The sequence below is a fragment of the Megachile rotundata genome, chromosome 1 (assembly GCF_050947335.1).
Source record: "Megachile rotundata isolate GNS110a chromosome 1, iyMegRotu1, whole genome shotgun sequence".
NCBI classification, from domain to species: Eukaryota; Metazoa; Arthropoda; class Insecta; order Hymenoptera; family Megachilidae; genus Megachile; species Megachile rotundata.
In genome coordinates this window covers 5,927,084-5,952,095 of record NC_134983.1, presented here as the reverse complement: position 1 = coordinate 5,952,095, position 25,012 = coordinate 5,927,084, and the positions used below count along the sequence as shown (strand labels likewise).

The 25,012-nt window shown below is 27.0% G+C and overlaps 8 protein-coding genes and 1 long non-coding RNA gene across 26 annotated transcripts in view; 3 read left to right on the top strand and 6 right to left on the bottom strand.

Moving 5' to 3' along the window:
• Positions 1 to 2,692, bottom strand: part of Mcm7 (minichromosome maintenance 7) — a 4,340-nt gene extending 1,648 nt beyond the window's left edge. Inside the window, exons 1-7 of one of the 2 annotated variants that reach the window (XM_012279521.2) lie at positions 2,607 to 2,692; positions 1,405 to 1,651; positions 1,098 to 1,306; positions 807 to 970; positions 536 to 716; positions 335 to 472; positions 67 to 252 (exon numbers count right to left, since the gene is read on the bottom strand). In XM_012279521.2, coding sequence (XP_012134911.1) covers positions 67 to 252; positions 335 to 472; positions 536 to 716; positions 807 to 970; positions 1,098 to 1,306; positions 1,405 to 1,444 — 918 coding nt within the window. In that variant the 5' untranslated portion in view covers positions 1,445 to 1,651; positions 2,607 to 2,692. Of the gene's footprint in view, positions 1 to 66; positions 253 to 334; positions 473 to 535; positions 717 to 806; positions 971 to 1,097; positions 1,307 to 1,404; positions 1,652 to 2,049; positions 2,190 to 2,606 lie in introns of those variants that run through there. The other variant, XM_003700639.3, reaches the window with a different exon arrangement.
• On the top strand, positions 2,526 to 4,864 carry LOC100877688 (protein phosphatase 1 regulatory subunit sds22). 8 transcript variants are annotated; one of them, XM_076533263.1, is made up of 6 exons: positions 2,577 to 2,717; positions 2,825 to 3,121; positions 3,201 to 3,292; positions 3,395 to 3,591; positions 3,715 to 4,186; positions 4,400 to 4,864. In XM_076533263.1, exons 2-6 carry the CDS (start codon positions 3,103 to 3,105, stop codon positions 4,571 to 4,573), a joined length of 954 nt encoding a protein of 317 aa, XP_076389378.1. In that variant the 5' UTR covers positions 2,577 to 2,717; positions 2,825 to 3,102; the 3' UTR covers positions 4,574 to 4,864. The 8 variants fall into 8 exon arrangements, with proteins under 8 accessions (XP_076389372.1, XP_076389378.1, XP_076389399.1 ...); XM_076533284.1 differs by having other exon boundaries at positions 2,592 to 2,717; positions 3,059 to 3,121; XM_076533292.1 differs by having other exon boundaries at positions 2,601 to 2,741; positions 3,204 to 3,292.
• LOC143264777 (uncharacterized) lies at positions 4,399 to 7,806 on the bottom strand. The gene is made up of 2 exons (XR_013038706.1): positions 7,536 to 7,806; positions 4,399 to 6,844 (listed from the first exon to the last, which is right to left on the bottom strand). It is a non-coding gene; the product is annotated as an uncharacterized LOC143264777 (long non-coding RNA).
• On the top strand, positions 7,032 to 20,704 carry mts (protein phosphatase 2 catalytic subunit mts). 4 transcript variants are annotated; one of them, XM_076533318.1, is made up of 7 exons: positions 7,032 to 7,314; positions 8,354 to 8,563; positions 8,702 to 8,965; positions 9,044 to 9,216; positions 9,352 to 9,459; positions 9,542 to 9,643; positions 20,477 to 20,704. In XM_076533318.1, exons 1-6 carry the CDS (start codon positions 7,213 to 7,215, stop codon positions 9,612 to 9,614), a joined length of 930 nt encoding a protein of 309 aa, XP_076389433.1. In that variant the 5' UTR covers positions 7,032 to 7,212; the 3' UTR covers positions 9,615 to 9,643; positions 20,477 to 20,704. The 4 variants fall into 4 exon arrangements, with proteins under 4 accessions (XP_076389433.1, XP_012134918.1, XP_003700689.1 ...); XM_012279528.2 differs by lacking the exon at positions 20,477 to 20,704 and adding an exon at positions 14,998 to 15,307; XM_003700641.3 differs by lacking the exon at positions 20,477 to 20,704 and adding an exon at positions 12,238 to 12,336.
• On the bottom strand, positions 9,543 to 15,657 carry LOC100877914 (solute carrier family 25 member 16). Its single transcript, XM_003700642.3, has 7 exons — positions 15,517 to 15,657; positions 15,176 to 15,268; positions 14,960 to 15,093; positions 14,434 to 14,619; positions 14,083 to 14,239; positions 13,656 to 13,797; positions 9,543 to 13,567 (listed from the first exon to the last, which is right to left on the bottom strand). The coding sequence occupies exons 1-7, from the start codon at positions 15,635 to 15,637 to the stop codon at positions 13,393 to 13,395; spliced, it is 1,008 nt and encodes a 335-aa protein (XP_003700690.3). The 5' UTR covers positions 15,638 to 15,657; the 3' UTR covers positions 9,543 to 13,392.
• On the top strand, positions 15,632 to 25,012 carry RpS7 (ribosomal protein S7). Of its 5 annotated transcripts, none has more exons than XM_012279524.1 (5): positions 15,632 to 15,694; positions 24,031 to 24,201; positions 24,389 to 24,570; positions 24,661 to 24,811; positions 24,906 to 25,012. In XM_012279524.1, exons 1-5 carry the CDS (start codon positions 15,647 to 15,649, stop codon positions 24,981 to 24,983), a joined length of 630 nt encoding a protein of 209 aa, XP_012134914.1. In that variant the 5' UTR covers positions 15,632 to 15,646; the 3' UTR covers positions 24,984 to 25,012. The 5 variants fall into 5 exon arrangements, with proteins under 5 accessions (XP_012134914.1, XP_003700692.1, XP_076389492.1 ...); XM_003700644.3 differs by lacking the exon at positions 15,632 to 15,694 and adding an exon at positions 23,572 to 23,676; XM_076533377.1 differs by lacking the exon at positions 15,632 to 15,694 and adding an exon at positions 23,668 to 23,718.
• Positions 16,019 to 18,420, bottom strand: mRpL15 (mitochondrial ribosomal protein L15). Its single transcript, XM_003700712.3, has 5 exons — positions 18,145 to 18,420; positions 17,760 to 17,914; positions 17,158 to 17,323; positions 16,650 to 16,809; positions 16,019 to 16,576 (listed from the first exon to the last, which is right to left on the bottom strand). The coding sequence occupies exons 1-5, from the start codon at positions 18,244 to 18,246 to the stop codon at positions 16,275 to 16,277; spliced, it is 885 nt and encodes a 294-aa protein (XP_003700760.1). The 5' UTR covers positions 18,247 to 18,420; the 3' UTR covers positions 16,019 to 16,274.
• Positions 18,632 to 20,359, bottom strand: bys (Bystin). Its single transcript, XM_003700643.3, has 3 exons — positions 20,214 to 20,359; positions 19,086 to 20,011; positions 18,632 to 19,016 (listed from the first exon to the last, which is right to left on the bottom strand). Exons 1-3 carry the CDS (start codon positions 20,355 to 20,357, stop codon positions 18,788 to 18,790), a joined length of 1,299 nt encoding a protein of 432 aa, XP_003700691.1. The 5' UTR covers positions 20,358 to 20,359; the 3' UTR covers positions 18,632 to 18,787.
• On the bottom strand, positions 20,385 to 22,280 carry l(3)87Df (cytochrome c oxidase assembly factor COX20 lethal (3) 87Df). 3 transcript variants are annotated; one of them, XR_013038699.1, is made up of 2 exons: positions 21,484 to 22,279; positions 20,385 to 21,211 (listed from the first exon to the last, which is right to left on the bottom strand). XR_013038699.1 is itself a non-coding variant. In XM_012279526.2 (2 exons), exon 1 carries the CDS (start codon positions 21,946 to 21,948, stop codon positions 21,598 to 21,600), a length of 351 nt encoding a protein of 116 aa, XP_012134916.1. In that variant the 5' UTR covers positions 21,949 to 22,280; the 3' UTR covers positions 20,385 to 21,211; positions 21,549 to 21,597. The 3 variants fall into 3 exon arrangements, 2 of the variants coding, with proteins under 2 accessions (XP_012134916.1, XP_076389538.1); XM_012279526.2 differs by having other exon boundaries at positions 21,549 to 22,280; XM_076533423.1 differs by lacking the exon at positions 20,385 to 21,211 and having other exon boundaries at positions 21,385 to 22,025; positions 22,111 to 22,279.

The following is a 25,012-nucleotide window of genomic DNA, read 5'->3' as shown; positions in this document are numbered from 1 at the left end:
ATATTTAGCTAATATGAATATTAAAATATATCAATTACTATATTGGTACAACAATCAAATTCATACATGTGCATCCAAATATGTTTCATTTAAAAGAGCTGCACCAACTCTAGCAATAAAACCAGATTTGATGATGGGCAAAAAGATGCCAGTAATAAGTACATGGTCTCCAGGTAAACACTTTCTTGTTGTTTCTCCTCTACAATATACTGTCAGTGTTCTTGGAATGTGTCCTACAGGAACTTGATCACTCTAGAACAGTTAAAATAATAATATTTAGTTACTAATTAATAATTAGTTATAATAATAATTAATTGACATTATATATACTTACATGTTCTTGTATTTTTAATTCTTGAAATTTTACAAATTTTGAACCTCTTGTTTGCATATCTAACACTCCACCAGATTTATTTATGCGACAATCATCACTAGGACATGTCCGTAATGGCATGTATTTAAGTGAGTGCACCTACAAATTTTTATCTTATTTAGTTTGTCTTCCATATCATAAACAAAAATATTAATATCTTACTGGTTGAAATGTTTCTGCACCACATTGATCACACGTGTATGTAGCAACAACAAGAAGTGGCAGTACATCACTGCATCTAGTTACTATACCTCTTACTGTAACCAATTTTCCTATTTTATCTGCTTTTATATCTCTTACAGAATAACTTTTTGCTGTATCAAAATCTTTAAAATATACTTCACTAAAATATAAGTTATATTTTTTTGTATTATAAATGTAAATTCGAACTTATAAAAAGATAAAACACAAAACAATAAGAAAATAAAAATACAAGCGTCTCATAAGTTCTGGAGCATATTTATTTCTTGTATCACGCTGTTCGCCAAGATGAACGTTACGGCTTTCCATCAATAGTCTGTGTTCAATATATACATCTAATGCATCTTTTGGTAATACAGTTCGAGTTTTATATTCAGGTAACATCTCTTGAATAAGCTGAATAAATGTAATATCATTTTTTTTTATCCATTCATCATTACAAGCAAAAGTTTATTTTAAATTTTATATTAAAAATTAAATATATGTATTTATATTTACATGTATAAGGTATATATAAACTTACTTCTAAAAGCAAATTGACATATCTTCGTGTATTATTTGCAATAGATATAGCTAATTCTTCATCAAACTCATGAACATCATCTAATTCTATTGTAATATCTATCTGTTCGCGATGAGCGATATTAACGAGTTGCTTTTTATATTTAAATACTTTTTCACCAGAATTGCTATCTGCTATCATAAACTCTGTTAAAAACAGTTTTAACTGGTCTAAAACATAACATAGAAAAATTAAATGATATGCTAAACATTTTAAATGTTTATTAAAATTTCAACGGTTAAATGATATTTAGGGTACAAGCAATTACCTTTGGCTTTTGTATAATCTCTCAGTATCTTCGACGGCATTTTATTAAATGTATTTCTTCAACTAATTGCAAATTTACTTTAAATCTATCCTTTATTTAAATAAATCAATCCTTTTTAGGATCGTATTAAACACAATTATACCTTTAAGAATACTCTTCCCGCTCAAATGTTTACAGCGCTATAGTATTGTAATGCTAGGTTCACATTGGTTTACACTAGAGACAAATGTGAACGAGCAAAGAGGAACTGTAAAGTCAAGTGCAAATGTGGTTACTTTGGGGAAAATGGCAGCCAAAAGGAACAAGTTCATCCCATTTGCAATATATTTGCGCATTTATACGCATTATGCACAATTTACTGAAGGTATTTTTGAAATAGGTAAATAATGAAATTTTTGCAAGTACAATCTTACTTTCAAAAGTAAGTTGTTTTATTACGTATTTCACATTTTAGAATGATGATTTAACATTTTTTTAGTAGATTATATTTTAGTGGACATTTTTATAAGTGGATTTTACATTCTTTTCTACATTTATCACCGAAATACTGCGACAATTTAATACATAAAAATAGACGTAAAACATAATAGTTTATCATAAAATAGTTATTTTAAAATGTAAACATTTTAGAAACCTTATACTTACATGTATTTTAAACTGTACAGTTTCGCGCTTATTGTCAAAAAAGAAGAGCTAAAAAATTTCATTTTGTATACAAAATCTTTAGTCATCTAGCATAAAAACGTGGCTTTATCGTGTAGATAGCAATAACTATATCTGCGGTCACTGTCAGTAGAACAATTTGCGAGCGTCAACAAAACATAAATATGTCTAATGTTAAAAAAAAGAGATGTAATTTGTTTCGATAGTTCCGTGTTTGACCACTAAATGACGCCAGTACAAAATACAGTTTTCTGATAATAAGCGCGAAAATGTGCAGTTTAAAATTCTTACATTCATGTAAGAATGAGGCTTCCAAAATGCTTTTTGTTTCTTTTTTTTACATGTTAAATTATCGCGGTATTTCGGTTAAGTATGTAAGAAAGAACGCAAAATATAATTATGAAAAAATATTAACTTAAGTTCTGATACTCTTATTAGAATGATCTTTCTGAAACATATAATGTGCAACACAACAGTTTGCTTTAGAAGTAGGCATGTACTCGTTTTAAAATTTTATTATTTAACAATTTTGAAAATACCTTTTGTAAATTGTGCATAATGTGTATCAATGCGCGAGTGTATTGTGGGTGGTAAGAACTTGTTCTCCTTTGCTGCCATTTTCCCCAGAATAGCCAGATTTACACTTGAATGTACATAGTTTGCTATCGTTCGAAGTATAGTAATTTTTTATCAAATAGTATTATAATTATTCTAATAAAAATTATATAAAATAATTGTATGCAAATTTTTCTTGTAGTGACAAAATAGAGAACTTTACAAAATATCTGTAAAATTTAATGTGGTACAATTGTTTATATACACTCATACACATACAAGTATATGCTACGTTGAATAACGTAAAGCTCATGCCAGTGTAAAGTTTATACAATTTGAAACTCGAACCAATACAATTGCATACAACTGTAACTCGTTCTGTATTTAATGTTCTGCTCGTATCAACTAGTACAATTAATTAAATTTTTCTGCGCAGTTTTAATTTAAAAGGATTAAATTTTTGAAGTTATTATTAAGTTTATGACAATGGCAAATAATGGTATTATAATTTTTTATTACAATATGATCTGTCACGATTAAAATCGTCAATTATGTATGAAAATATATCTGTGTTTTAGAAGATAATAAGACTGAAAATGCAGCTGAAGTTATAGAAGAAAATGAAAATGATGATGCAGAGAAGATTCTTATTATAGATCCTGATAGCGAAGTTTGTTTTCATTATTTTCTTAGTATTAATTCTTAATGAAATAAATTACAAAATTTTTTTACTTGTTTTTATCTTATATAATTATTTTCATTTACATTTTAGGAATTAGATTTTAATCATTCAAGATTAACAAAACTAGAAAATTTGGAACCATTGAGGCAAATACGCAAATTATGTTTCACATGGAATTTAATTAAAAAAATAGAGAATCTTGATACTCTTACAACATTAGTTGAACTGGAGCTAAGGGATAATCAGATTGTTGTTATAGAGAATTTAGATGCTCTTGTAAACTTAGAGTATGTAATCTAAATAATCTAAATGATTAATTTTTATATAGTAATTAAGAAGTTACAAATTAATAAGACTTTTATCTATTTTATTTTGAACTGATATTAACATAGAATTATTACTTTTTTCAGACTTTTAGATTTATCTTTTAATCGTATTAAAAAAATAGAAGGGTTAGAAAATTTATCGAATTTACAAAAATTGTTTTTGTCGTCAAATAAGATCCAATGCATTGAAAATTTGTCACATTTAAAAAATCTCACAACTCTCGAGTTAGGTGACAACAAAATACGAGACATTGTCAATCTTGAGGGTCTTGATAATTTGACAAGCTTATTCCTTGGTAAAAATAAAATAACAAAAATCGATAACTTGGGATGTTTACAAAATCTTCAATTATTAAGTCTTCAAAGCAATCGTATTACAAAAATAGAAAATCTAGAAGAACTAAAAAAATTAGACCAGTTATACTTGTCTGAAAATGGAATTACATGTATTGAAGGATTATTAAGTTGTTTGGAATTAACTACATTGGATTTAGCTAATAATAAAATTAAAAAAATTCAAAACATTGATCATCTTGAAGAACTGAAGGAGTTTTGGGTTAGTATATTATATTAACATGTTCACTGATACTTATATGAATCAGTATACTCTCTATTCGCATATCTGTTGACCTATATATTGCAGAGGAATATCTAGGATAAGGAATCCTATCACTTTCATAGATATACGAGTGGGGAGTGTATTTTTGTCTTAGACTATGAAAGTATTGATTTGAAGTTATGTTTTTATTTTTTGAAATATATTTTACAGATAAATAACAATGAAATTGAAGAATGGACAACAATAGAAAATTTAACAGCTAATAAGAAATTACAAACTGTTTACTTAGAACATAATCCTATTGCTAAAGATCCAAATTATAGAAGAAAGATGAAATTATTGTTGCCATGGCTTATTCAGTTAGATGCAACACTTTGCAGATAAATACTATAATAATACCACATAAATTATGCTACAATCATTTTTTAGATTATGTTTATTAACATTACAGCTCACTTCATTTTCAAATTATTTTAAAAGATTAATTTCAGAAAAATGGAAAGTCAGAATTATATTCTTAAGCTTGCAGGTCAAAGATGTAAAATTTTCCTCAAGAAGGAAATGTATTTGTCTTTCTTACACTTTACATTTTAGTAAGCATTGTGAATGTATTGTGAAATGATAAAAAGTAATCACAACTTTAATAATTAAAAATATAAATTTATAAAAAAATAATATATTATTTTTACTAAACATTTATTTTAATATTGTACCAAAATTTCAAAGTATTTTACTCAAAACTGGTGAATTTTATAAGTATGTAATAATTTACTGAGTATTTTTTAATTCTTTTTTGATTATGTAAACATGTATGTGTCTATTTCAAAATCTTGAATGCTTTTTTTATAATTACATAAATTTAGTTGCAGTGTTCAATAAATATTGTTAGTTGTGTTTTAGTTTTATAAACAAGAATACCAAATGAATTATTAAGCAATAATAGTGCAAAGATATTTAGTGCAAATTATGTTTTATTTAAATTTTTTAATTTTATAAAATATTCAATATATGTACATATTTATTTTACCTTGCAATTTTGCTGCATATGAAATTCATAATCCTTGCAAAATGTTTTTATATAAATTAAGTAAATTTACGTTTTTATTTAATTGATTTTAAATGTTTTACATTCTCCCATTTAATAAGCTTACACTGTGAAATGTAATTTCGCTCTCATCAATGTACATGTCAAATATATTAAAATTACATAAATACATATTTGATACTTATAAATACGTTCATCAATTATCACGAATTTCAACTTTTTCATGCAAAAAATAAAATGGTAGAAAAACAGTGAATCACTCTATTATTTTGAAACTATTTTAATCTAATCTTCTATTAACAATAGAAAATATGTACTTTATAATATACTCATATGAGTTCATTAATGTCATTTATTCGAAATTTATTACATAACTAATAATATATTCATAGACATAGTATACTAACATTACATCATATGATACCATATGCTTACATGTATTCTGCATATCTACTATCATTGTAAGTATAAGAAGATAACAGAATTTAACCAATATTCGCAAAATATGACGTGTTTATATCTTCAGTTTCAAATACATATTGCATGATGCAACATTACATGTATTTTCATATCGTATACTTGATTTAAGTTTGTTTTAAATGTATTCATTATTGATTTAATTGGAAACATACTGAAGTTATTGCTTCAAATTTGTACTTCTATGTGAAATATATTACCTATTATGCTTTTTACTTTTAATGGAATTTTACAGGTTTATAGAACAACCAACAAAGGAGAAACTACGTGTTTTTTTATCAGTCAAAATTTAAAGTTACTCTTTAAAAATTGACAATTTCAAAGGTAGATAATTGACCTAATCACAGAAAACATATTTTACAATTATTTTTGTGGATTCTCTTTTATTTTTTTTTTTTTTGCTAAAACTTTTGAATGTAACTTTACTTAGTACCCAAACAAATAAAGCAAAAATATTGATATTTGAATTACATTGTTTTCTTAAAAAAGATATATGTACTACACATTCACAAAACTCATGTTACCTGAATTATGAATTTTGCGAAGGCTAAGACACCGATGATACATACATCAATAAATATTTCATTATTATTTATAATAAATATGATACGTGCCGTTGGAAAAGACAAATTAATGAACGTATCAAACAGTATTTCTAAATCTTGACATGTTCTAGGTCTGAATTTGATTATATATCGCATGGTCTAGATATTAAATATCTATGGCGAAAATCTTTCGTGAAATAGAGTATGTATGTTTTCATAACGGAGGTTATTAAGTGTCAGATCGACTTGGGTTAAATTATATGATAACTAATTGCATATTTAACTACAAACTGAAAAGTCATTTCATTTTATAATTGAGTTCAAAATAATATATATATATATAGGTATAAAATATTCAATGTATTTGTAGAACTAGGTACTATTGCACTGATCAAATTTCGCGGGCTTCTATGTTGTTATAGTAACAAACAAAAGTACGCATGTATGATATGAATTAAATTCGCGGTAAAGTTTCGCAAGCGCTTTGTACTCTAATACTTTTCTAGTATATATCTTGCACTCAAACAATTTTTTTTATTTCTATTAGATTGTATTCCATATTGATACGTCACGAAAAAGCTGATGTTTCTAAAAAAGACGTAATCACAGTTGTTAGAACGACGTAGTCATAATAGTATTACAGTATATTTACAATCGCATACATACGATACTAGTAAAATTAATTTGTGATTGGTTCTGATATGATAAACGTGAATCGTGATTGGTCGATATGATAATTCAGGGTATAGATAGTGAAGCACGCATGAATTGAATGTGACGTCACCGTCAGTACTCGCGATCGGCCATTTTGTGAGTGTGTACTGGATCAGGATATTTGTGTTAAGAATATTTTTCAGTAAAACCGAATGATTTAGTTTACAAAACGAGACTTGCTTTACTTTTATTACATGTGCTAAGAGTGTGGAATATTCTTAGATCTGACATAGATTCATACGATGGAGGAGAAAGCATCGTTGAAAGAACTCGACCAGTGGATAGAACAATTAAATGACTGCCGACAACTAACAGAAAGCCAAGTAAAAACTCTATGCGAAAAGGTACTTTATTCGTCCTAAACTATTTTTTAGCTGATTTCTATATTGCTCCTCAAATATAGTATCTTTTTTAGCTTGCTTCACAATTAAATCTATTTCGCTATTTTATGTTCGTTTACTCATATTTTACAAGCCACTGAGCATGGTTTGATGTGTCATTATAAATTTCACTGTGATTCGTTTAAATATCTTATATATGCAGTATAAAAACTATTCATATTTACGTCTTCTGATTTTATTAAATTTTAAGTTTCGGTGAAAATCTGATTCGATTGCAATCGAACGCCGAAACGACCATGTTCGTTGTTATTCAGGTTTCTACTACAACTTGTTCGTATTTGTGAAATTGGTTTGTCGAATCACCTAACGATTCTATTTTTACATTGTGAGACTTTTTCCGGTATAAGATGCACTTTAATTTTTATGATTTAATATCTCACAAACCTGTGATTTTACATTAATTTTATTTTTGTTAAATTGCTCTTTTCTTTAAGAAGTTTCATATATATTCTGTATTGTATATGAATTCAACAATTAGGTATTTCCATATTATTGCAATTCTATTAATTAAAATATGAAATGAATATATATATCAATAGTATAAAATATAGTTAAATAGCTAACCAAAATACATATGTATATATACCAATAGTAATTAAAAATTAAATTGATTGTCATAGTCAATAAATTATTATACAGCATGTAAATTATTGAATTATAATTTAATATTTATCATTATATTTTTGATTGACATAAATAATATTTGGGAGAATAAGTTTATATTTAACGTCAATTTGACACATTTCAGTAAATTATATTTTGAATATGATTAATATATTGCTCATCATTTTTTATTAGTAAATAAATTATTAATTGTTCAATTTACTTTACCTTAATGTATGTCGATTAATTTTTTATAAAAATCTTTATATTATTTATTATTAGGTTTGTAATAAATATCTCTAATAATTAAAATTAAAAAATATTAGTAGAAATTCATTTTTATAACTATAAATATCAGAAGGATTAATATATTTTTTAGGCAAAGGAAATCTTAGCTAAAGAGTCCAATGTACAAGAAGTAAAATGTCCCGTAACAGTGTGTGGAGATGTTCATGGACAATTCCATGATTTAATGGAATTGTTCAGAATAGGAGGCAAGTCTCCAGATACAAATTATCTTTTTATGGGTGACTATGTAGATCGTGGCTATTATTCTGTTGAAACTGTTACCTTGCTTGTTGCACTTAAGGTATGTTGTACATAAATAATTACTATATGAAAATTAATTATTATAAACAAAAGAATTTAATATATTTTACTGTTTTATTAGTTTTATAGAATAATTAAATACATATTTTTATGTTAATGAACAATTCTATTTCTGCAGGTCAGATACCGAGAAAGAATAACTATTTTGCGAGGAAATCACGAATCAAGACAAATCACACAAGTATATGGGTTTTATGACGAATGTTTACGTAAATATGGCAATGCAAATGTATGGAAATTCTTTACGGACCTATTTGATTATTTACCATTAACTGCACTAGTGGATGGTCAAATATTTTGTTTACATGGTGGTTTATCACCGTCTATTGATACTTTAGATCACATACGTGCCCTAGATCGTCTTCAAGAAGTACCACATGAGGTTAGTATTTATCTCTTTATATTTATCCGTATAAAATTGCAAAGAAAGAGTAAAAAATATATTTATTTGTATCTTTAGGGTCCCATGTGTGATCTTTTGTGGTCAGATCCAGATGATAGAGGAGGATGGGGTATTTCTCCTCGTGGGGCAGGGTATACATTCGGACAAGATATTTCAGAAACTTTTAATCATTCTAATGGCCTGACACTAGTGTCACGAGCACATCAGTTAGTTATGGAGGGCTACAATTGGTATATTCATTGAAATTATTCAATTATGATTTAGTTTGTATTATATTTGTGTATTACTGTATAATATGCTCTATCATGTATTATACATATATTGCTAAAAGGTTTTTGATTTTATGCATATATATGTTGTTACAGGTGTCATGATCGTAATGTTGTAACTATATTCTCAGCACCTAATTATTGCTATCGTTGTGGAAATCAAGCTGCAATTATGGAATTAGATGATGCTTTAAAATATTCATTGTAAGATATAAAGAACTGATTTTTAAGTGAGTTAGTTTTGTTTATATTTTTAATATGACCTTTGTATTGTGTATTTTTTTAGCCTTCAATTTGATCCAGCTCCAAGACGTGGAGAACCACACGTTACTAGGCGGACACCAGACTACTTCTTATAAAGAGTCAAACCCCCGAGTTAACTATTAAGGTAGGGGTATGGAAATGATTCAGGCTTTATAGCAATGCCACTGAACATAATTTATGATCGATAAAAGTGTGAGGTTCCAACTATCCTCACACGTTACATTATAGTCTCAAGTATTATATCATGACTCACTTTGTGGTGTCTTGTTGAGAGACGGAACACACATCCACATACTTTGCGTGTGTCCCACACCATACATGTAGACACAACATTAATTGTATACAAATAGAAAAAAACAAACAATAATGTACACACGTACCAATTAAAATTCACGTATAGCATTGAGTTCCACAACCTTCATTATACTGCTTGTATTTTTATTATCAGAAAGGAAAAGAAAATGAAAAAACTGCATTGATTGAACATAATAAGTAGCGCGAAAAAGAAATACGCATGGTGTTATTTTGAAACCTTGAACAAATATTAATTTATTGAAAACTGTTTATACAAGCAAGATTATTTGTTGCATGTACTGAATAGAAATAATGTTGTTTAAGGTTTCAAAAAATGTACCAAAATGATTATAATTTATATTTAAGAGTGTCACATAATTATTAGCGTGAATGGAGCATGAAATGTTCCACTTAATGGAAATATAAAGAGGGTTGATGCAACTGTAAAAATCGGCATATTTAAATCGTGCCGTATAAGCAATTTAACAAATTCTTTAGTATATTTCTTTAATAACTGTAATATAGCATTACACATAATAATTCATCAGAATCATAGCACCTATTAATTTTGCTACTGTTATCGATGTTATTTTATTAAATATATCAAAATATAATTTGTATATATCATATTTTTATAGTAATAATGAGAACATAACGTATCAATTATGTTTATTCATAATTGGAAACAAACAATAAAACGAGCTCATCGATTATGTTCATTTTCTAGTGTTTATTCTATTTTACTCGTGTTTCTCGATTTTTATTTTTCAAACATAACTTTTAAATGTTTATATAAATACAATCCCTCAATTGTCTTAATTTTTATAATTTAAAAAACACTTTTGCATCAATCCTATTAAGACTTCCTAAGTGAAACACACACTTTATACTGAACGAATTCATGCATTCATGATCATTAAATTGAAAGTTAATTGCTTGTGAACCTACCAATGACTTTTTTACTAATTAATAGATATAAAATGATGCTTCTGATAAATAAACATGTGTAATGCAAGTTAAATGAACTTAATGTGTTGTGTCAGATCATTCATATTTGTCGATATAGACACTGTATACATGAAAATTGGATGTATTCACAGAATACATGCTTTCATAAAAGTAAGCATGTAATTTGACGTATGCATAATGAAACGATACAGTAGTAGCAATAAAATGAGAAAAAATGAAACATATAGATGCACATGATAGCAGTTTATGAAGACTGTAAATCTAAAAGAAAATAGTACAGAAACCGTAACATCGTGGATATATCAATTATTTCTGCATGATGCAGGGCTAAGCATTTTTTCATTTTCATTTTATATATTATATATTAAATATATTTTTTGAGTTATAAAAAATAATAAATTTCCGCGTTTAGGATGAACAGATGATAGTATTATAACAAAAACAAATGAGAAACATGTCTTAGAGAAAAATCGGTACTAGATTTTAGAACGCGTATTATTAATTTTATACTTGCTATATTTATTGTTTCCTCGAAGTATTTTATATGAAATAGATACATTTCAGTACCACAATCAAACATATTAGCTATTAGATTCAGTATAATACTTTATAGATTAATAACTTTTTTGTTTATCATGTTTTATGTATAATAATGTGACACTTTAAAATCGTAATTCCTTTCATTGTAAAGACCGCGCAGCAACATTTTTCTGTTCTACTTCAACTTGAACACTGAACATTAGACTTTATGTATCTACATGCAGGTTTTGACAAAATGATTATAAACTTGAATTCATGTAAATCAAAAAAGATATACTTTTATTTAAAGCTGATTGATTGATCACCAATGCACATGCATAAATTCAGTTGGAAAGTTAAAATGCCTCAAACTTATTTGTTTTGTAAATAAATTCAAGAAAATATAATCAGTTTATGCCTGTATATAATTATTATATACATTAGCGTAACTAGGTAGAGATTCAGGATGGGCCTAGATGCCTTAAAATGCAAACTAGCGTTTCTTTCTAAAATCTTATTTTAATAAAAAAAAAAAGAATATTTGAGCAGAAATGTAATATGCAATACAAATGAAGACAATTATATGAAATTATAAATAAAAGTTACATTAGAATTAAGCAATATTAGAGATTTAAAGAGATTTAACTTTGAGTAAAATCATGGTACCTGGCCTACCCTAGAAAGAAATTCTAGTTACGCCAATGATTATATATTACATACATATGCCATTGTATATATCAATTTCAGATAACATTTTTTACTGTATCTTTTGCAGCACTTTATATCAATCAAAGCAAATGCTACAAATAACTGTGTTTTACATGTGTGCACTTGGTTTATAACTTTCAGCATGCTTTCCCATTTTTAGACTTCATGTAACTTAAAAATATTAAGTTACGAATATCCAATTGACTTGCAAATTCTGTATTTACACAGATGTTGCAGAAACAAAAAGAACAGTACTACACCATGAACTGATATTATGTCGTCTCATTATAAACAGATTAGAGAAATAAAAAAATGTTATCATATTTAGGAAGTCTTATATCATTTTTACACATTAAACTACTGTAATGCAGAACATACAATGAACAGGACTAATTGTCAGATTACTGGATAAATAATTATTTACATGTATTCTAATATAAAGACTTTAAAAATAAGTTTTTATAGAAATAGATGAATTTTTATGAATTAAAATCGTATTTATAAATTACATAATTTTAGTAATACCCAAATATGTACAAAAATAAACATTTATTAAGGAATAGTTAAATAAAAATAAATATTTCAAATTTAAAAATCAGCAAAAAACATTATTATTTATTGTAATATTTCAATATAAAGTATGAAAAATTTTATTTTTATGCAGAAAATTCATTTGAATAGTATATTTGATCATTTTTTAAATGGTTCTTTTATACTACTTTTAATTAATAAAGTTATAATAAATTTAAATAGGACAAGATAACTACACACAAATAATTTATTAATAAACCATTTATAAATTTAAATTGCAGTGCCTTCTTTACGACTGTTATTATATACATTTTTCTAGAGCATAATGATAAATAATAATAAATTCATTATTTATCATTATATTACAGAATATGCATATTGGATAAAATTATCGACTCTACTTTAACAACATTTTAATGAAAGTATACAATTATAATTATGTTTTTCTGCTTCAATTTTTACATATTATAATAACTTGATACATTTTCTATACAAAATATTACAAACATTACCAATTTTATACATACACTTATTGCTAAATTAAATAAATAAATAAGGAATGCAAAAATTAAATTTTGTTCGAACATCTTGTATATAATTTTATATGCAAGTAAAACATCCGTTTTTATACTTAAAAAATAATTCATCTTTAATTATAAATATTTATTTCAACTTTAATTAATATTTTAAAAAATTATTAAATTCAAGAATTCGGTAAAATATTCGAGTTTGTATGAAAATGAAACTGTAATAATATTGAGTATATTTTAGTATTTGTGAAAAGATTATTTTACTAATTACAAATGTGCGAAATTAAAATATTAAAAATACTTTATACATCCATCTAATAAATTAAAGTTTCATTCCTGTGTCTAAATTCAATATTTGTTTCATCATTTCATACGTCGTAAAACTAACTGATACCATAGGAATGGCTCTTAAAAAATTTATACTCATTCCACGATACAGACCTTTTATAATACCATTTTCTTTATATATCATTTTCATAGTTTGTAACATACTAGCACTAAAAAAAAATTATAATTTAATTGAATTATGTACTCCCCTTTCTATTTAATGACAAATTGAATAGTATATATATATATAATATATACCTATATTTATGTGTAGCATGATTCATCATAGCTAATTGCATACGTCTTCTAGTAACATCCAATGGATAAGAAAAACTTTGAGCAATAGCACCTGCAATACCTCCACATAATAATCTTGCTGATGTAGTTAAAACTAAACCACCTGTAATCATATTTATAATTTTATTAATTATAATCAATATGTAAAATGTTAAGCTCATATTTAATATTAATACATATCATGAAAAATTCTTTTATCTAGGAGTTGTGAAACAATTAGAATAATTTTTCCAGATTATCTGCTAGTTTAAAAAATTTGAGAAGAACATTTTAATTAAACTATCAATAAAAATAAAAATTTAATTTAAAATTAAATAAATTTCTTAACACATTTTTTTATAAAATATATAAATTTTTTATACTAGTTGAAGCTTTATATTTATCATACCAGTATTTCTATCACATTTCTCACAAAAATAGTGTGGTGCATATTTCATACACAAGTATTTAAGCTGTTCAAATGAGTAGAAGGAAAATCCAGCATATGGAATCATGCCAAATATAGTTGGCAAAAATCCTCTATATAGAGCTCGAATACCACCTTCCTGAAAATATCATATTAATACTGACAATAATTTTTTGAATTTATATTTTTCTATGAATATATAAAATGTTATTACCATATTTGATAAAATTGTATTTAAACTTTGAATATTATATATCTAATAGAAATCACATTAATATTTTTAACCATTTTCTTTAGTAATACATAGTAAAACATAAATTAATTATAGCTTACTTTTTTAAAAATTGTTATAGCTGCATGTACAATCCCTCCATAAATATGTTCTCCAGTGACTTGAAAAGCAAGTCTAGCTCTAATGACATCTAATGGATATGTCAATGTAACTGCTGTGACACCAGCAGCAGACCCAGCAAAGAACTTATCTATGTGTGTATGCTTCCCAAATAAACCGCCTAGATACTAGTAAGAATTAAACGTAACTTAATAAACTTGCAATTCTACATGTATGTTAATATTTCTATAACATAAAAATATTTGTTGTCCCCTTTGATCACAAATTATGTACCTTTTTTAATATTTTGGTTTTTATACTATTATATTTTTATATTTATCTAAAAATACATTTGGACATTTGAATTCAAGAATGAATCTATATGATTAAGGCTCACCTTTAAATTATGAGCATGTCTTTATACTAATAATGGTTACTTCTCTCTGTGGAATCACTTTACCCAGAACAAATTTGATATTATTTTTTAACTGCTTTAGTATAAAAATTAAAAACCAAATTGATAACTACCTTTTTGTATAATTCAAATGTAGTAAATTGTGTTGCAGCATATGGGAAAATTCTAACCATTTGAGCAAGATTTCCTTTGTACAAAGCAAAAAATTGTTCGCGTTGGATTACTTCTTTTAGTCCAGAAACAACACCTATACCAAAATAATATTTAAGTTGTGTTTCATATAATTTTTAAATATTTGTATTGTAATAACATCAATCATTTATTTTTACCTAAATGCTTATAGTGTTTGTTATGTGCTTGCAATAATATTTTTATTCTATCTAATGGGGCCACTGTTGTTTTTGAACACATTCCAGCCATGCCTATTAAAAATTTATTAAAGATTTATTATTGTTATGAAATAGTATTTTAATAATTCCACAACAAATTGCTATTATTTTTTAATATTAATAAAATAACAAATATTTGATGTTACATACTAGTTACACAAGAAAATGTTTTGGAATATTCTACACAAACTACAATGAATTGGTGAGATAATACTTATTTTTAATTTCATAGTAAGTAAATAGAAACAATTATAATGAATATAACAAAATATTTAACTTACCACCGGCAAATAAACTTTTTAAGAAAAATAAATAGTTCTCGGATTCAGCTTGAAATACCATTGTTAGGATGTAATCATATAAAAATGACAAAAATGGAATGTAAGAACAAAATTGAAGCATCCGTTAGGAATGATTACTGTATTGACGTTGTTTCATCTTGAAGCTCACGATAACGAGGTCAGTGATTTTGACTTACTTTTCTTATTCATATAGAAATACCAGATGTTTAGGTTATGTTTTTCATAAATATGGACTTTAACACTATGTTACGAAATATTGATAAACAAAACATTTTAACAACATAAATTATTTGTATTTAGATATTTGAATACATTTAATATTCACCTTCTAAATCAGTAATTGTTATCTTTAGTTAAGCAATAAATTACGATATGTAGTACATATAACATTTACGTATAACTGTTATTCGTAAGAAAAATAGTTACTTTAAAAAATGTACAGTTATTGAAATTTAATATTGAAAATAATGTATAACCACAATTGCGCTCGATTTTTTATTTCTGAGACTTTACACATATTTCATACATATGTATACTTTATTTTCACTTTTCGTTTCCCACTCGCTACAACCTACTTTTTAACTTTCTTGTTTGTATGTTTCATTGATCACGTTAAATGAATTTCTGAAACTTCTTTTATTTGTTTAACTTAATATTAAATAGAAGTATAAACTTATTTGGTTTTATAAACTATTTTCACATTTATTCATTTATTAAATTAACATCTTACAAAAGAATTAACTTGTATAAAATTCTTTAAGATATTCTGCTTTAGGTTTAAGAATTGCTTTATCTTTAAGACTAATGACCCAACCAGGTTCAAGGCCATAAAATAATTGTCTAGGATCTTTACGTTGGTTAAGCATTTCATAATCTGGATCATCTTCAATTTTTGGGAGTTCATAACCATATTTCTGAGATAAAACTAATCGTTCTTTAGAAATCTCTTCAGGATTTGCTAAATATCCTCTTGTTGCTGCACTCATATAGTATTCTAAACAATCTGTTGGTGGCATTAGCCTACGTGGAATTGGTTCTCCTAAATATTTAAATGCATCTTAATTACTATATTAAAGGATTTTTTTTAGTTGTAATATAACCGAACAATTTACCAGTAGTAAAAAATCTATCTACATCATTTATTGCAAATAAACAATGAGGATCATAATATGCAGTAGTAATAGTGCCACCATTTCTTTCAATCGCTGCAATTACAGGTTCACTAGCCCATTGAACTTCTATATTTACTTTTGCTTTAAAATTATCTGCCCCCTTTAAAGCAATTTTAAAGAAATTACAAATTATTTCTTACACAAAAGATTGTAGTTCACTCTGGAATGGACATATATGGTTCCATAGACTCATATAGTGATTAATATTGAATTGACAGTGTTCACTGTCATATTTCCAATTGATAAAAGATTGTTATAGTATTGCATATCAATACTATGTATTCTTTTGCATTAATTTAAAAGTTAAAAGCTAAAATTTAAAAGATCAAATGTAAAATCAAATTTGCAGTTTACATTTCAGTTAATCTTAGACTTACTCATCTCATGTTTACAAAGTACACCAGATGCCCATTCTAGAGTTAATATATTTATGTAACAAAATTAATACCTCATCTGTAAGGTGAACACCTGCATGTTTCCATTCAATTTTAAAAGTATATAATCCTGTGTTAATTATTGACACAAGATCAATAGGTTTGGATGAATCTAATCTGTTTGTGTCAATATACATTTGTAACTGATTTAAAGATAAAGGAGGATATTCTCTTCTTAAACTGTAATATATATAAAATTATTTAACTGCATCATATGTTTAATTGTACAATTTGCTATATCTTTTTGTGTTCCAAATAATTTCATCCATGACATAACATTTTACAATAATTAATAATTCAGAATCAATGACAAAAATTAACAGCATGTTCTAAAATCTGAGCATTTGTTGTTACTCGAATTTGAAAATGTAATTAAAATTACTCTAAAATCAAATCACTCATGATATATTATGAATAATTATGAGCAAAATATAATTTATAATCAACTGTTGGATTTCGAAATCACCATAATTAGGTTTTAAAAACCAAATTATTGCTTATGGGTACTTGAGATTTGGAAAACAAGCTAAATAAAAGGAATAGTTTTGTACTTACATTAAAACTACACAATTTTATTATTTTGGTTATAATAAAATAAAGTTAATGAATTACTTACTGGTGACCTTTATAATATGGTTCACGACTAAATCTAAGGTAAAATGGGGTATTTCCAGTTTCATATCCAATGCGCATAAAATTTTGTCTTTGGCCTGAACCTTTATTGCCAGCTCCGTGTTTATCTCCACCATGTTGACCTCGACCACGTTGGGACTATAAAAAACATCTTCCATTTAAACTGATTATTATGAATTAAACATTACATGTTTATTCAAAACTATAAAATACATTATACTAACTAAATTAAAGTGACATAATTCAAATAATAGATAACAGAAAGAAGAAATATATTTTACTCACATTTTACTTACAGTTTATAAGATATAAGTAAATTTTTCTTTCAATTACATTTAAGTATAAATTATTATTAATATAATACTTACAGGCCTCCTTGCACCAGGATTATCTCGAATATTACCTAAACTTACTCTTGGTAATGTTCGTAATATTGATAGTGCTAAATCTTTGCCTTGTTTACAAGCCATTATTTAATAGATTATTTTACTTGAAACTTTATTTATATAAAATAATTTTCATCAAGTTTAAAACTATGTATTTTTAAAATACACTACTAGTCACTAACAAGTTACTGTAAATATTCGAGTATTAGTATGCATTATAACTGGTTTACATGAGACATTTTGTACATTTTACTAGCCTAGGGAAAGTTGCTGGCGCCATCTACTAGGAGAAGAAGGAAGGTAGAACTTATACTGCGCCCTCTTTTCTAGCGCCATAATTCAATTCTGCACTATTTTTCGTTATAAGTGTTTTTATTAATAAATTGAAACATTATATTATTCTCTTGAATAATAATTATTATTATTTTTAAGTATCTGTGAAGTTGAAATTGATAATTAAACTTACAAATAAGTATGAATTTATATATTTATATCGTGTCTTATTTGTACAGTATTAACAATTTTTTTAACATTTATAAAAAGTTTAATACAAGAAAATGAATAAGTTGCTCAATTTTTTAAACAATTACAGTACAAATGATAAATGTTGATATAATATCAAAATTTAATAAACCATTGGTTCTGATGTGGGTTCAGTAATTTCAACATCTCTGCATTTAGCATGTTGTAATTCTCGTCGTACTTCAGGTGTAATTGAATGATGAGATTGCTTTCTTAGTAATTTGAACAAAGCTTCTTTTTGTTCAGAGCTAATATCGCCTTTGTACCGTTGTACAAAAGTTAATAATGCTTGATGCCATAAAACTGGCAGTTCTCTAGGATCCCTTTCAAATCTACAAGTCAAAATTGTTATTAAATTATGATTATTAAAATAGACGATTTAAATTAATTAGTACTTTTACCTAATGAAATGAAATACAACAGCATCTATAACCCTATATGGTAAAGCATACTTTTTATCTAAAAATATTCTTAGAAAAATACTATTTGCTCCAGTATAATCCATTTCTGCAATTTTTAATATGGCTGCTGAAGAATGTAAAATTGGTATTGAATTTTTTGCAATTACAGATCCAATTATAACAGCTTCTCTTAATGTACATGTTCCAGATTCTAAAAGTGGAAGTAAAATTCCTTTCATGAAACCAGCAGGTTTAAATAATGCTTTACGTAATGCTTGATATAAATGAAAATTTAATTTTTTATATTCTGCTATATCATCCCTAATTCGAGGTAGTAATACTAGGTTATAAAATCTTTGTGCCATCTTTTCTTTAAGATTAGAAGCAAATATTCGAGTAGCCTGATACATTGCAGCAGCTGACCATTTTGTTGGATCTGTAATATATAATATCTGTTCCCAATTTCTTAAACTAGGAACAATTTTAAATGCTTTGGGTAATTTTCCACTTCGATACTTGGATAAAACATCTCTAACTCCTTCATACATTGTTTTAACTCTTGGATCTAATTCTTGCATTTGCATAGAACCTACATCTGAAAACTGAGTTTCAATTTCTGTTTTCTTTTCTGTTAATTTTTCTAATATTATATCAGCTAATGTTTTCATTGGTGCAGGATCTTTAGACATAAACATTTCTATAGCACGCTCATCTTCTTCGTTTATTTGAATATCCTCATAAAATTGTGAATCATCAAGCTCATCTTCACTTGATTGTTCTTCAGTGTCACTAAACTCATCTTCCAGTTTAACTAATGATTTTCTTGTTGATTTTGATGCTGGTCGTATTCCACTTTCTTCTTCAATTTCCATTTGTTGTTTTCTAGCTTGCGATAAAATCTTTTTGGTAAGAGAAGAATCCACAAACTGCACAGTTTAAATTACAAAAGTATATTACAAAGTTATAAAAGTCAAATTTTGTATAATTTTGTAACTTAGTAAAATATTCAGTAATAGAAACTATTAATATAAATCATTGATGAAAATAATTAATTGCAGTAATATGAACAGTAATAAATTACTTATGTATTACTTATATATTTTATAAATAATAAAATATTAACTTAACCTTTTCATCTTCATCATTACGAATTCTAATCTTATGTTTATTCTTCGACTTTACTGTTTTTTCTTCTTCTATTTGGTTTGCCAATCCAACTTTTGGAGGTTTCGTTTCGCCTTTAGAAACTTTTAACTTTTTTGCTTTTCCCATTTTGTTAGTTTAAAATAATTTACAAAATTAATATAAACACATGATATTTAATCCTAACCTCCTTTTCTTATACACTATTATCAATCATACCAATACTTTACATATACACTTTCTTTCAGCAAAGAATACGCCATCTTCTGTAGTTGAAGGAAAATAAAAACCAAACCAAGAATATGGCAACTAGATGACAATTTGCACGTTTCCCTAGTCGAGGGTGATTTCTGTACGAATGTAATATTCTACGGACTTCTCTTTCATGGTCATACAATATTGAAAAAAGCAAACATTAAGAATAATGTGCACAATATATAAAACAAAAGACATATTATACCAAATTTTTAATATATTTAGTTTGTAAAATCAGAAAAATCAATAAATGCAAAAATCCCATTCAAAATTTAGTTCCATTAGTTTCCACCTTCTACCGCTAGATGGCTAAGCATTTTGAAGTCCATAAAATACAATTATAAAAATCTTCAAGTATAATGTATGAAGCTCACTACAAAAATATTTTTCTGACCCTGTCATGCTCGTAGGAGTATTTACAAGAGTCAATGAAATTAAATAATACTTTGCTTTACGAAAGAACACACTTTTTTTGTTTCGATAGTTCTGCATTCTACTACTAGATAACAATAGTGATAATGTTTTGTAACAATAAGCGCGAAAATGCTTCTAAAATCCTTTCAGCTATTTAAATTAATTACTTTACGATAAATTATTGCTTTTTATATCTTTTTTACATATTAAATTGTCACAGTACTTCTGTTACGTATGCAAATTTAAATGTAATATTTAATTATAAACATATGTATGTTGACTTATATTCTGATGTAGTTTCCAGAATCACCTCTCTGCAACATAAATTGCATATAAGCTCTGTTTATACAAAGATATTTTTAGATGTTAATCATTCTGATTTGAACTTTTCTAAACTGAATTGAAACTCAACTTTAGTACATCCATACATCTCTATATACAATTTTCCAATTTCTAAATACTTATATATCAAAAGTAAAAGTACAGATTCTAAACTTGAAAACAAACTTTTAATTTATTTTTATGATAATGATTTTCTGTATACTACAATGATTATACAGTAGTTTTTAAAATTACAATGATTTACCTACAAATACTAAAAAGTATTATAAATTATGTATATATATTATATACATTTTTTGTGTTGCGTACCTACAATGCACATATATATACAAAATTTTTTAATAAAAAACTTTCGGTGTTAGGTACTTTCAACTTTTGTATCTGCATCACTTGAATTTGTATATTTCTTCGCCTTACTAACTTGATACGAAAGTGCTTTTAACATTCTTCCTTGATTCCTAATAACATATTCCTTATATGTACAATAACATGCCATAGCAAATGTTACTGTAATATAGCCACCAAGTGCTATATTCATAGATTTCCTTATTTGACTCGTGACTAAAAATCCTACTAATCCAGATATTATTCCTCCACTGATACCAGTTATAAAAGCATTTCTCTGACACCGTGTTTTAATAACTGGTTCACCAAAAATTGTAAAAGGTACTTTTACAGTTTCTTCTTTTGTATCACTAGAATGCTCCATAGCGTTAATTGTGATTTATATCTTGAAAACCAATATTTTATTCATGTAACCTCAACAAGAACCGCATTGTACGCCACCTTAATAAATTTATAAAATAATGTACAAATAATGATAGTATGTTAGGTAGCACCACTATAAAATTTTGAAAATACTAGTGTGTACGTTTAAAATTATTATAAGAAATTATTGGACGAAATTTTTGCTTCGTTCCGCAGATAACTTTATGTGTTCGTTAGGTCTGATCGGAGTAGATTTTATAAATTAGTTAGTTATTTTATTGTTTTCTTCCCTTCAGGAAAGATGGCGCTTAAGATATGAAATAATCCCTATATTGTCCAGTGGGCCTATAAACTACTAAGGTACAAACGTTCAACAATGACTACGTTTCCATCGAGGGTCCAAATCGGGTCAGAGTCGGGTTAGAGTCGGGTTGGGGTCAGCGCTTGTACGGTGGAAACGCCAAAGGTTTAGTTGAACTCTACCCTACAAAATTTTAGGGTAGCGTTCAGTTGAGGTTCGGTGGCAACGACAAGAGTCGAGTTCGTGTTGCCAACATAACAAATCCAAATTGCATTGTGTATCACGTGCTGTATTAATCGGTGTAGAAGAGGTTACTATTACTTTTTGTCGGTGATCTTGTAATCTGAGAAATAATTTTTGTATGTTATTTTGATATTCTAAAATTAATATTGCTCAGCTTTATATGTCAGAATATGGTAGTTGACTTTGTGCAGTTGGTAATGTTCAACCCTGCCGCAACTCCAACCCGCGACTCAAACCCGACTCTAACCCGACTCTGACCCGATTTGGACCCTCGATGGAAACGTAGTCAATCTAAATTTTTTTAATTTTTAGTGGGAAAACACTTGAACATGCATATCCCAGATTATTATGTTTTCCCATTATTTAGGTATTTTATGCACTATGTACATGCCCAACAGTGCATGAATCGTATGACGAAGGGCTAATCATAATGTCTATGACTACGTTTCCATCGAGGGTTCAAATCGGGTCAGAGTCGGGTTAGAGTCGGGTTTGAGTCGCGGGTTGGAGTTGCGGCAGGGTTGAACATTACCAACTGCACAAAGTCAACTACCATATTCTGACATATAAAGCTGAGCAATATTAATTTTAGAATATCAAAATAACATACAAAAATTATTTCTCAGATTACAAGATCACCGACAAAAAGTAATAGTAACCTCTTCTACACCGATTAATACAGCACGTGATACACAATGCAATTTGGATTTGTTATGTTGGCAACACGAACTCGACTCTTGTCGTTGCCACCGAACCTCAACTGAACGCTACCCTAAAATTTTGTAGGGTAGAGTTCAACTAAACCTTTGGCGTTTCCACCGTACAAGCGCTGACCCCAACCCGACTCTAACCCGACTCTAACCCGATTTGGACCCTCGATGGAAACGTAGTCAAGGTCGTTCTAAACGATAGGGACTGTTCTGAAGTTAGTTAAGATGTGATAATTTTATGTAATTTTATTTGAAAGTCTAATATAAATGTTTACAGTAATTATTAAATATAAAAGGAGATTATTGTGTGTGCAATAACATTAAGGAAATTTAGATTTTAAATAACATCACGCCGTACACTAAATAGTTACGAAACCGTAATTATAGAATATAGGGATATTTTATGTACAAAACGGTTGGTATTTCTATTTAACTGGATGTTGGATCTTTTTCTCGCGGTGCGGATGTCGGCAAGGTACACATGAGTTACACTTTGATTTTTGAGTTAAAAACATGGGTAAAATGAATAGGAAAAAATTGAATGATACTTTGTATGTTATTCGTGACATTACAATATATTTAATGAATTAAGGTTTTCCTCTGGATCGCGTATACAAAGTTTGATAATGTTGGATTTCACTTGGTCCAATGTAGTTTAGACATTTGACAGCATATTAAACTTTGTTAAATTTTCTTTTAAAATAGCATTTTCATGTATTGTATAAATTTCGAGTGAAATTTGTTTAAGTCAAAGTAATAAGAAAGTAAAATAAATACTTAATAATTTTGTAACTAACATATAAACAATTTCTTAACCTTTATTTTTCAGATGTTCACAGCAAACGCTAAGATAATAAAAAGTGGTGGAGCCGAACCCGATGCGTTCGAAGCTAGCATTTCCCAGGCTCTACTGGAGCTGGAAATGAACAGTGATTTAAAATCACAATTGAGGGAATTGTACATTACTAAAGCACGTGAAATAGAAACCAATAACAAGAAGGTGAATCAATAGTCCTTGTACTTTATTTTAATAGTTTAATTTTCATACATTTCTTCAATTAAAAATAATATTTATTTATGATTAGTAAGGAAAATGAATATCTCAGTTAAAGTTAAATTTGTGAATGTAAAATGTAATACATGTAAACACTCATATGTTTATATTATGATATGAATATTTGTTGTAGTGTATCATTATATATGTACCTATGCCAAAATTGAAGGCATTCCAAAAAATTCAAACAAGACTCGTACGTGAATTAGAGAAGAAATTTTCAGGCAAACATGTCATGTTTGTTGGGGAACGTAAAATATTGCCTAAACCAACAAGAAAGACACGTACTAAAAATAAGCAAAAGAGGCCAAGAAGGTATGATATTGCAAATAATATTATTGCAGTTTATGTATATACACATTATCAAGAAAGGTACTGAAAAATATATATTAAATATTTTTACAGCCGTACATTGACTGCAGTATATGATGCATTATTGGAAGATTTAGTGTATCCAGTGGAAATTGTTGGCAAACGTATTAGAATTAAACTTGATGGTACACAACTTATCAAAGTTCATTTGGATAAAAATGAACAAACCAACATTGAGCATAAGGTAAATATATATTTTATAATAAAAATTCTCCTAGTATGTAATGGTTACAAGATTTCATCTTTAATTATTACTAAATGTATCTTTTATTCAATAGGTTGATACCTTCGCAGCTGTATACAAGAAATTAACTGGTCGGGATGTAACATTCGAATTTCCCGAAACTTATGTGTAATTTGTTAACAAATAAATATATTTGAAGTA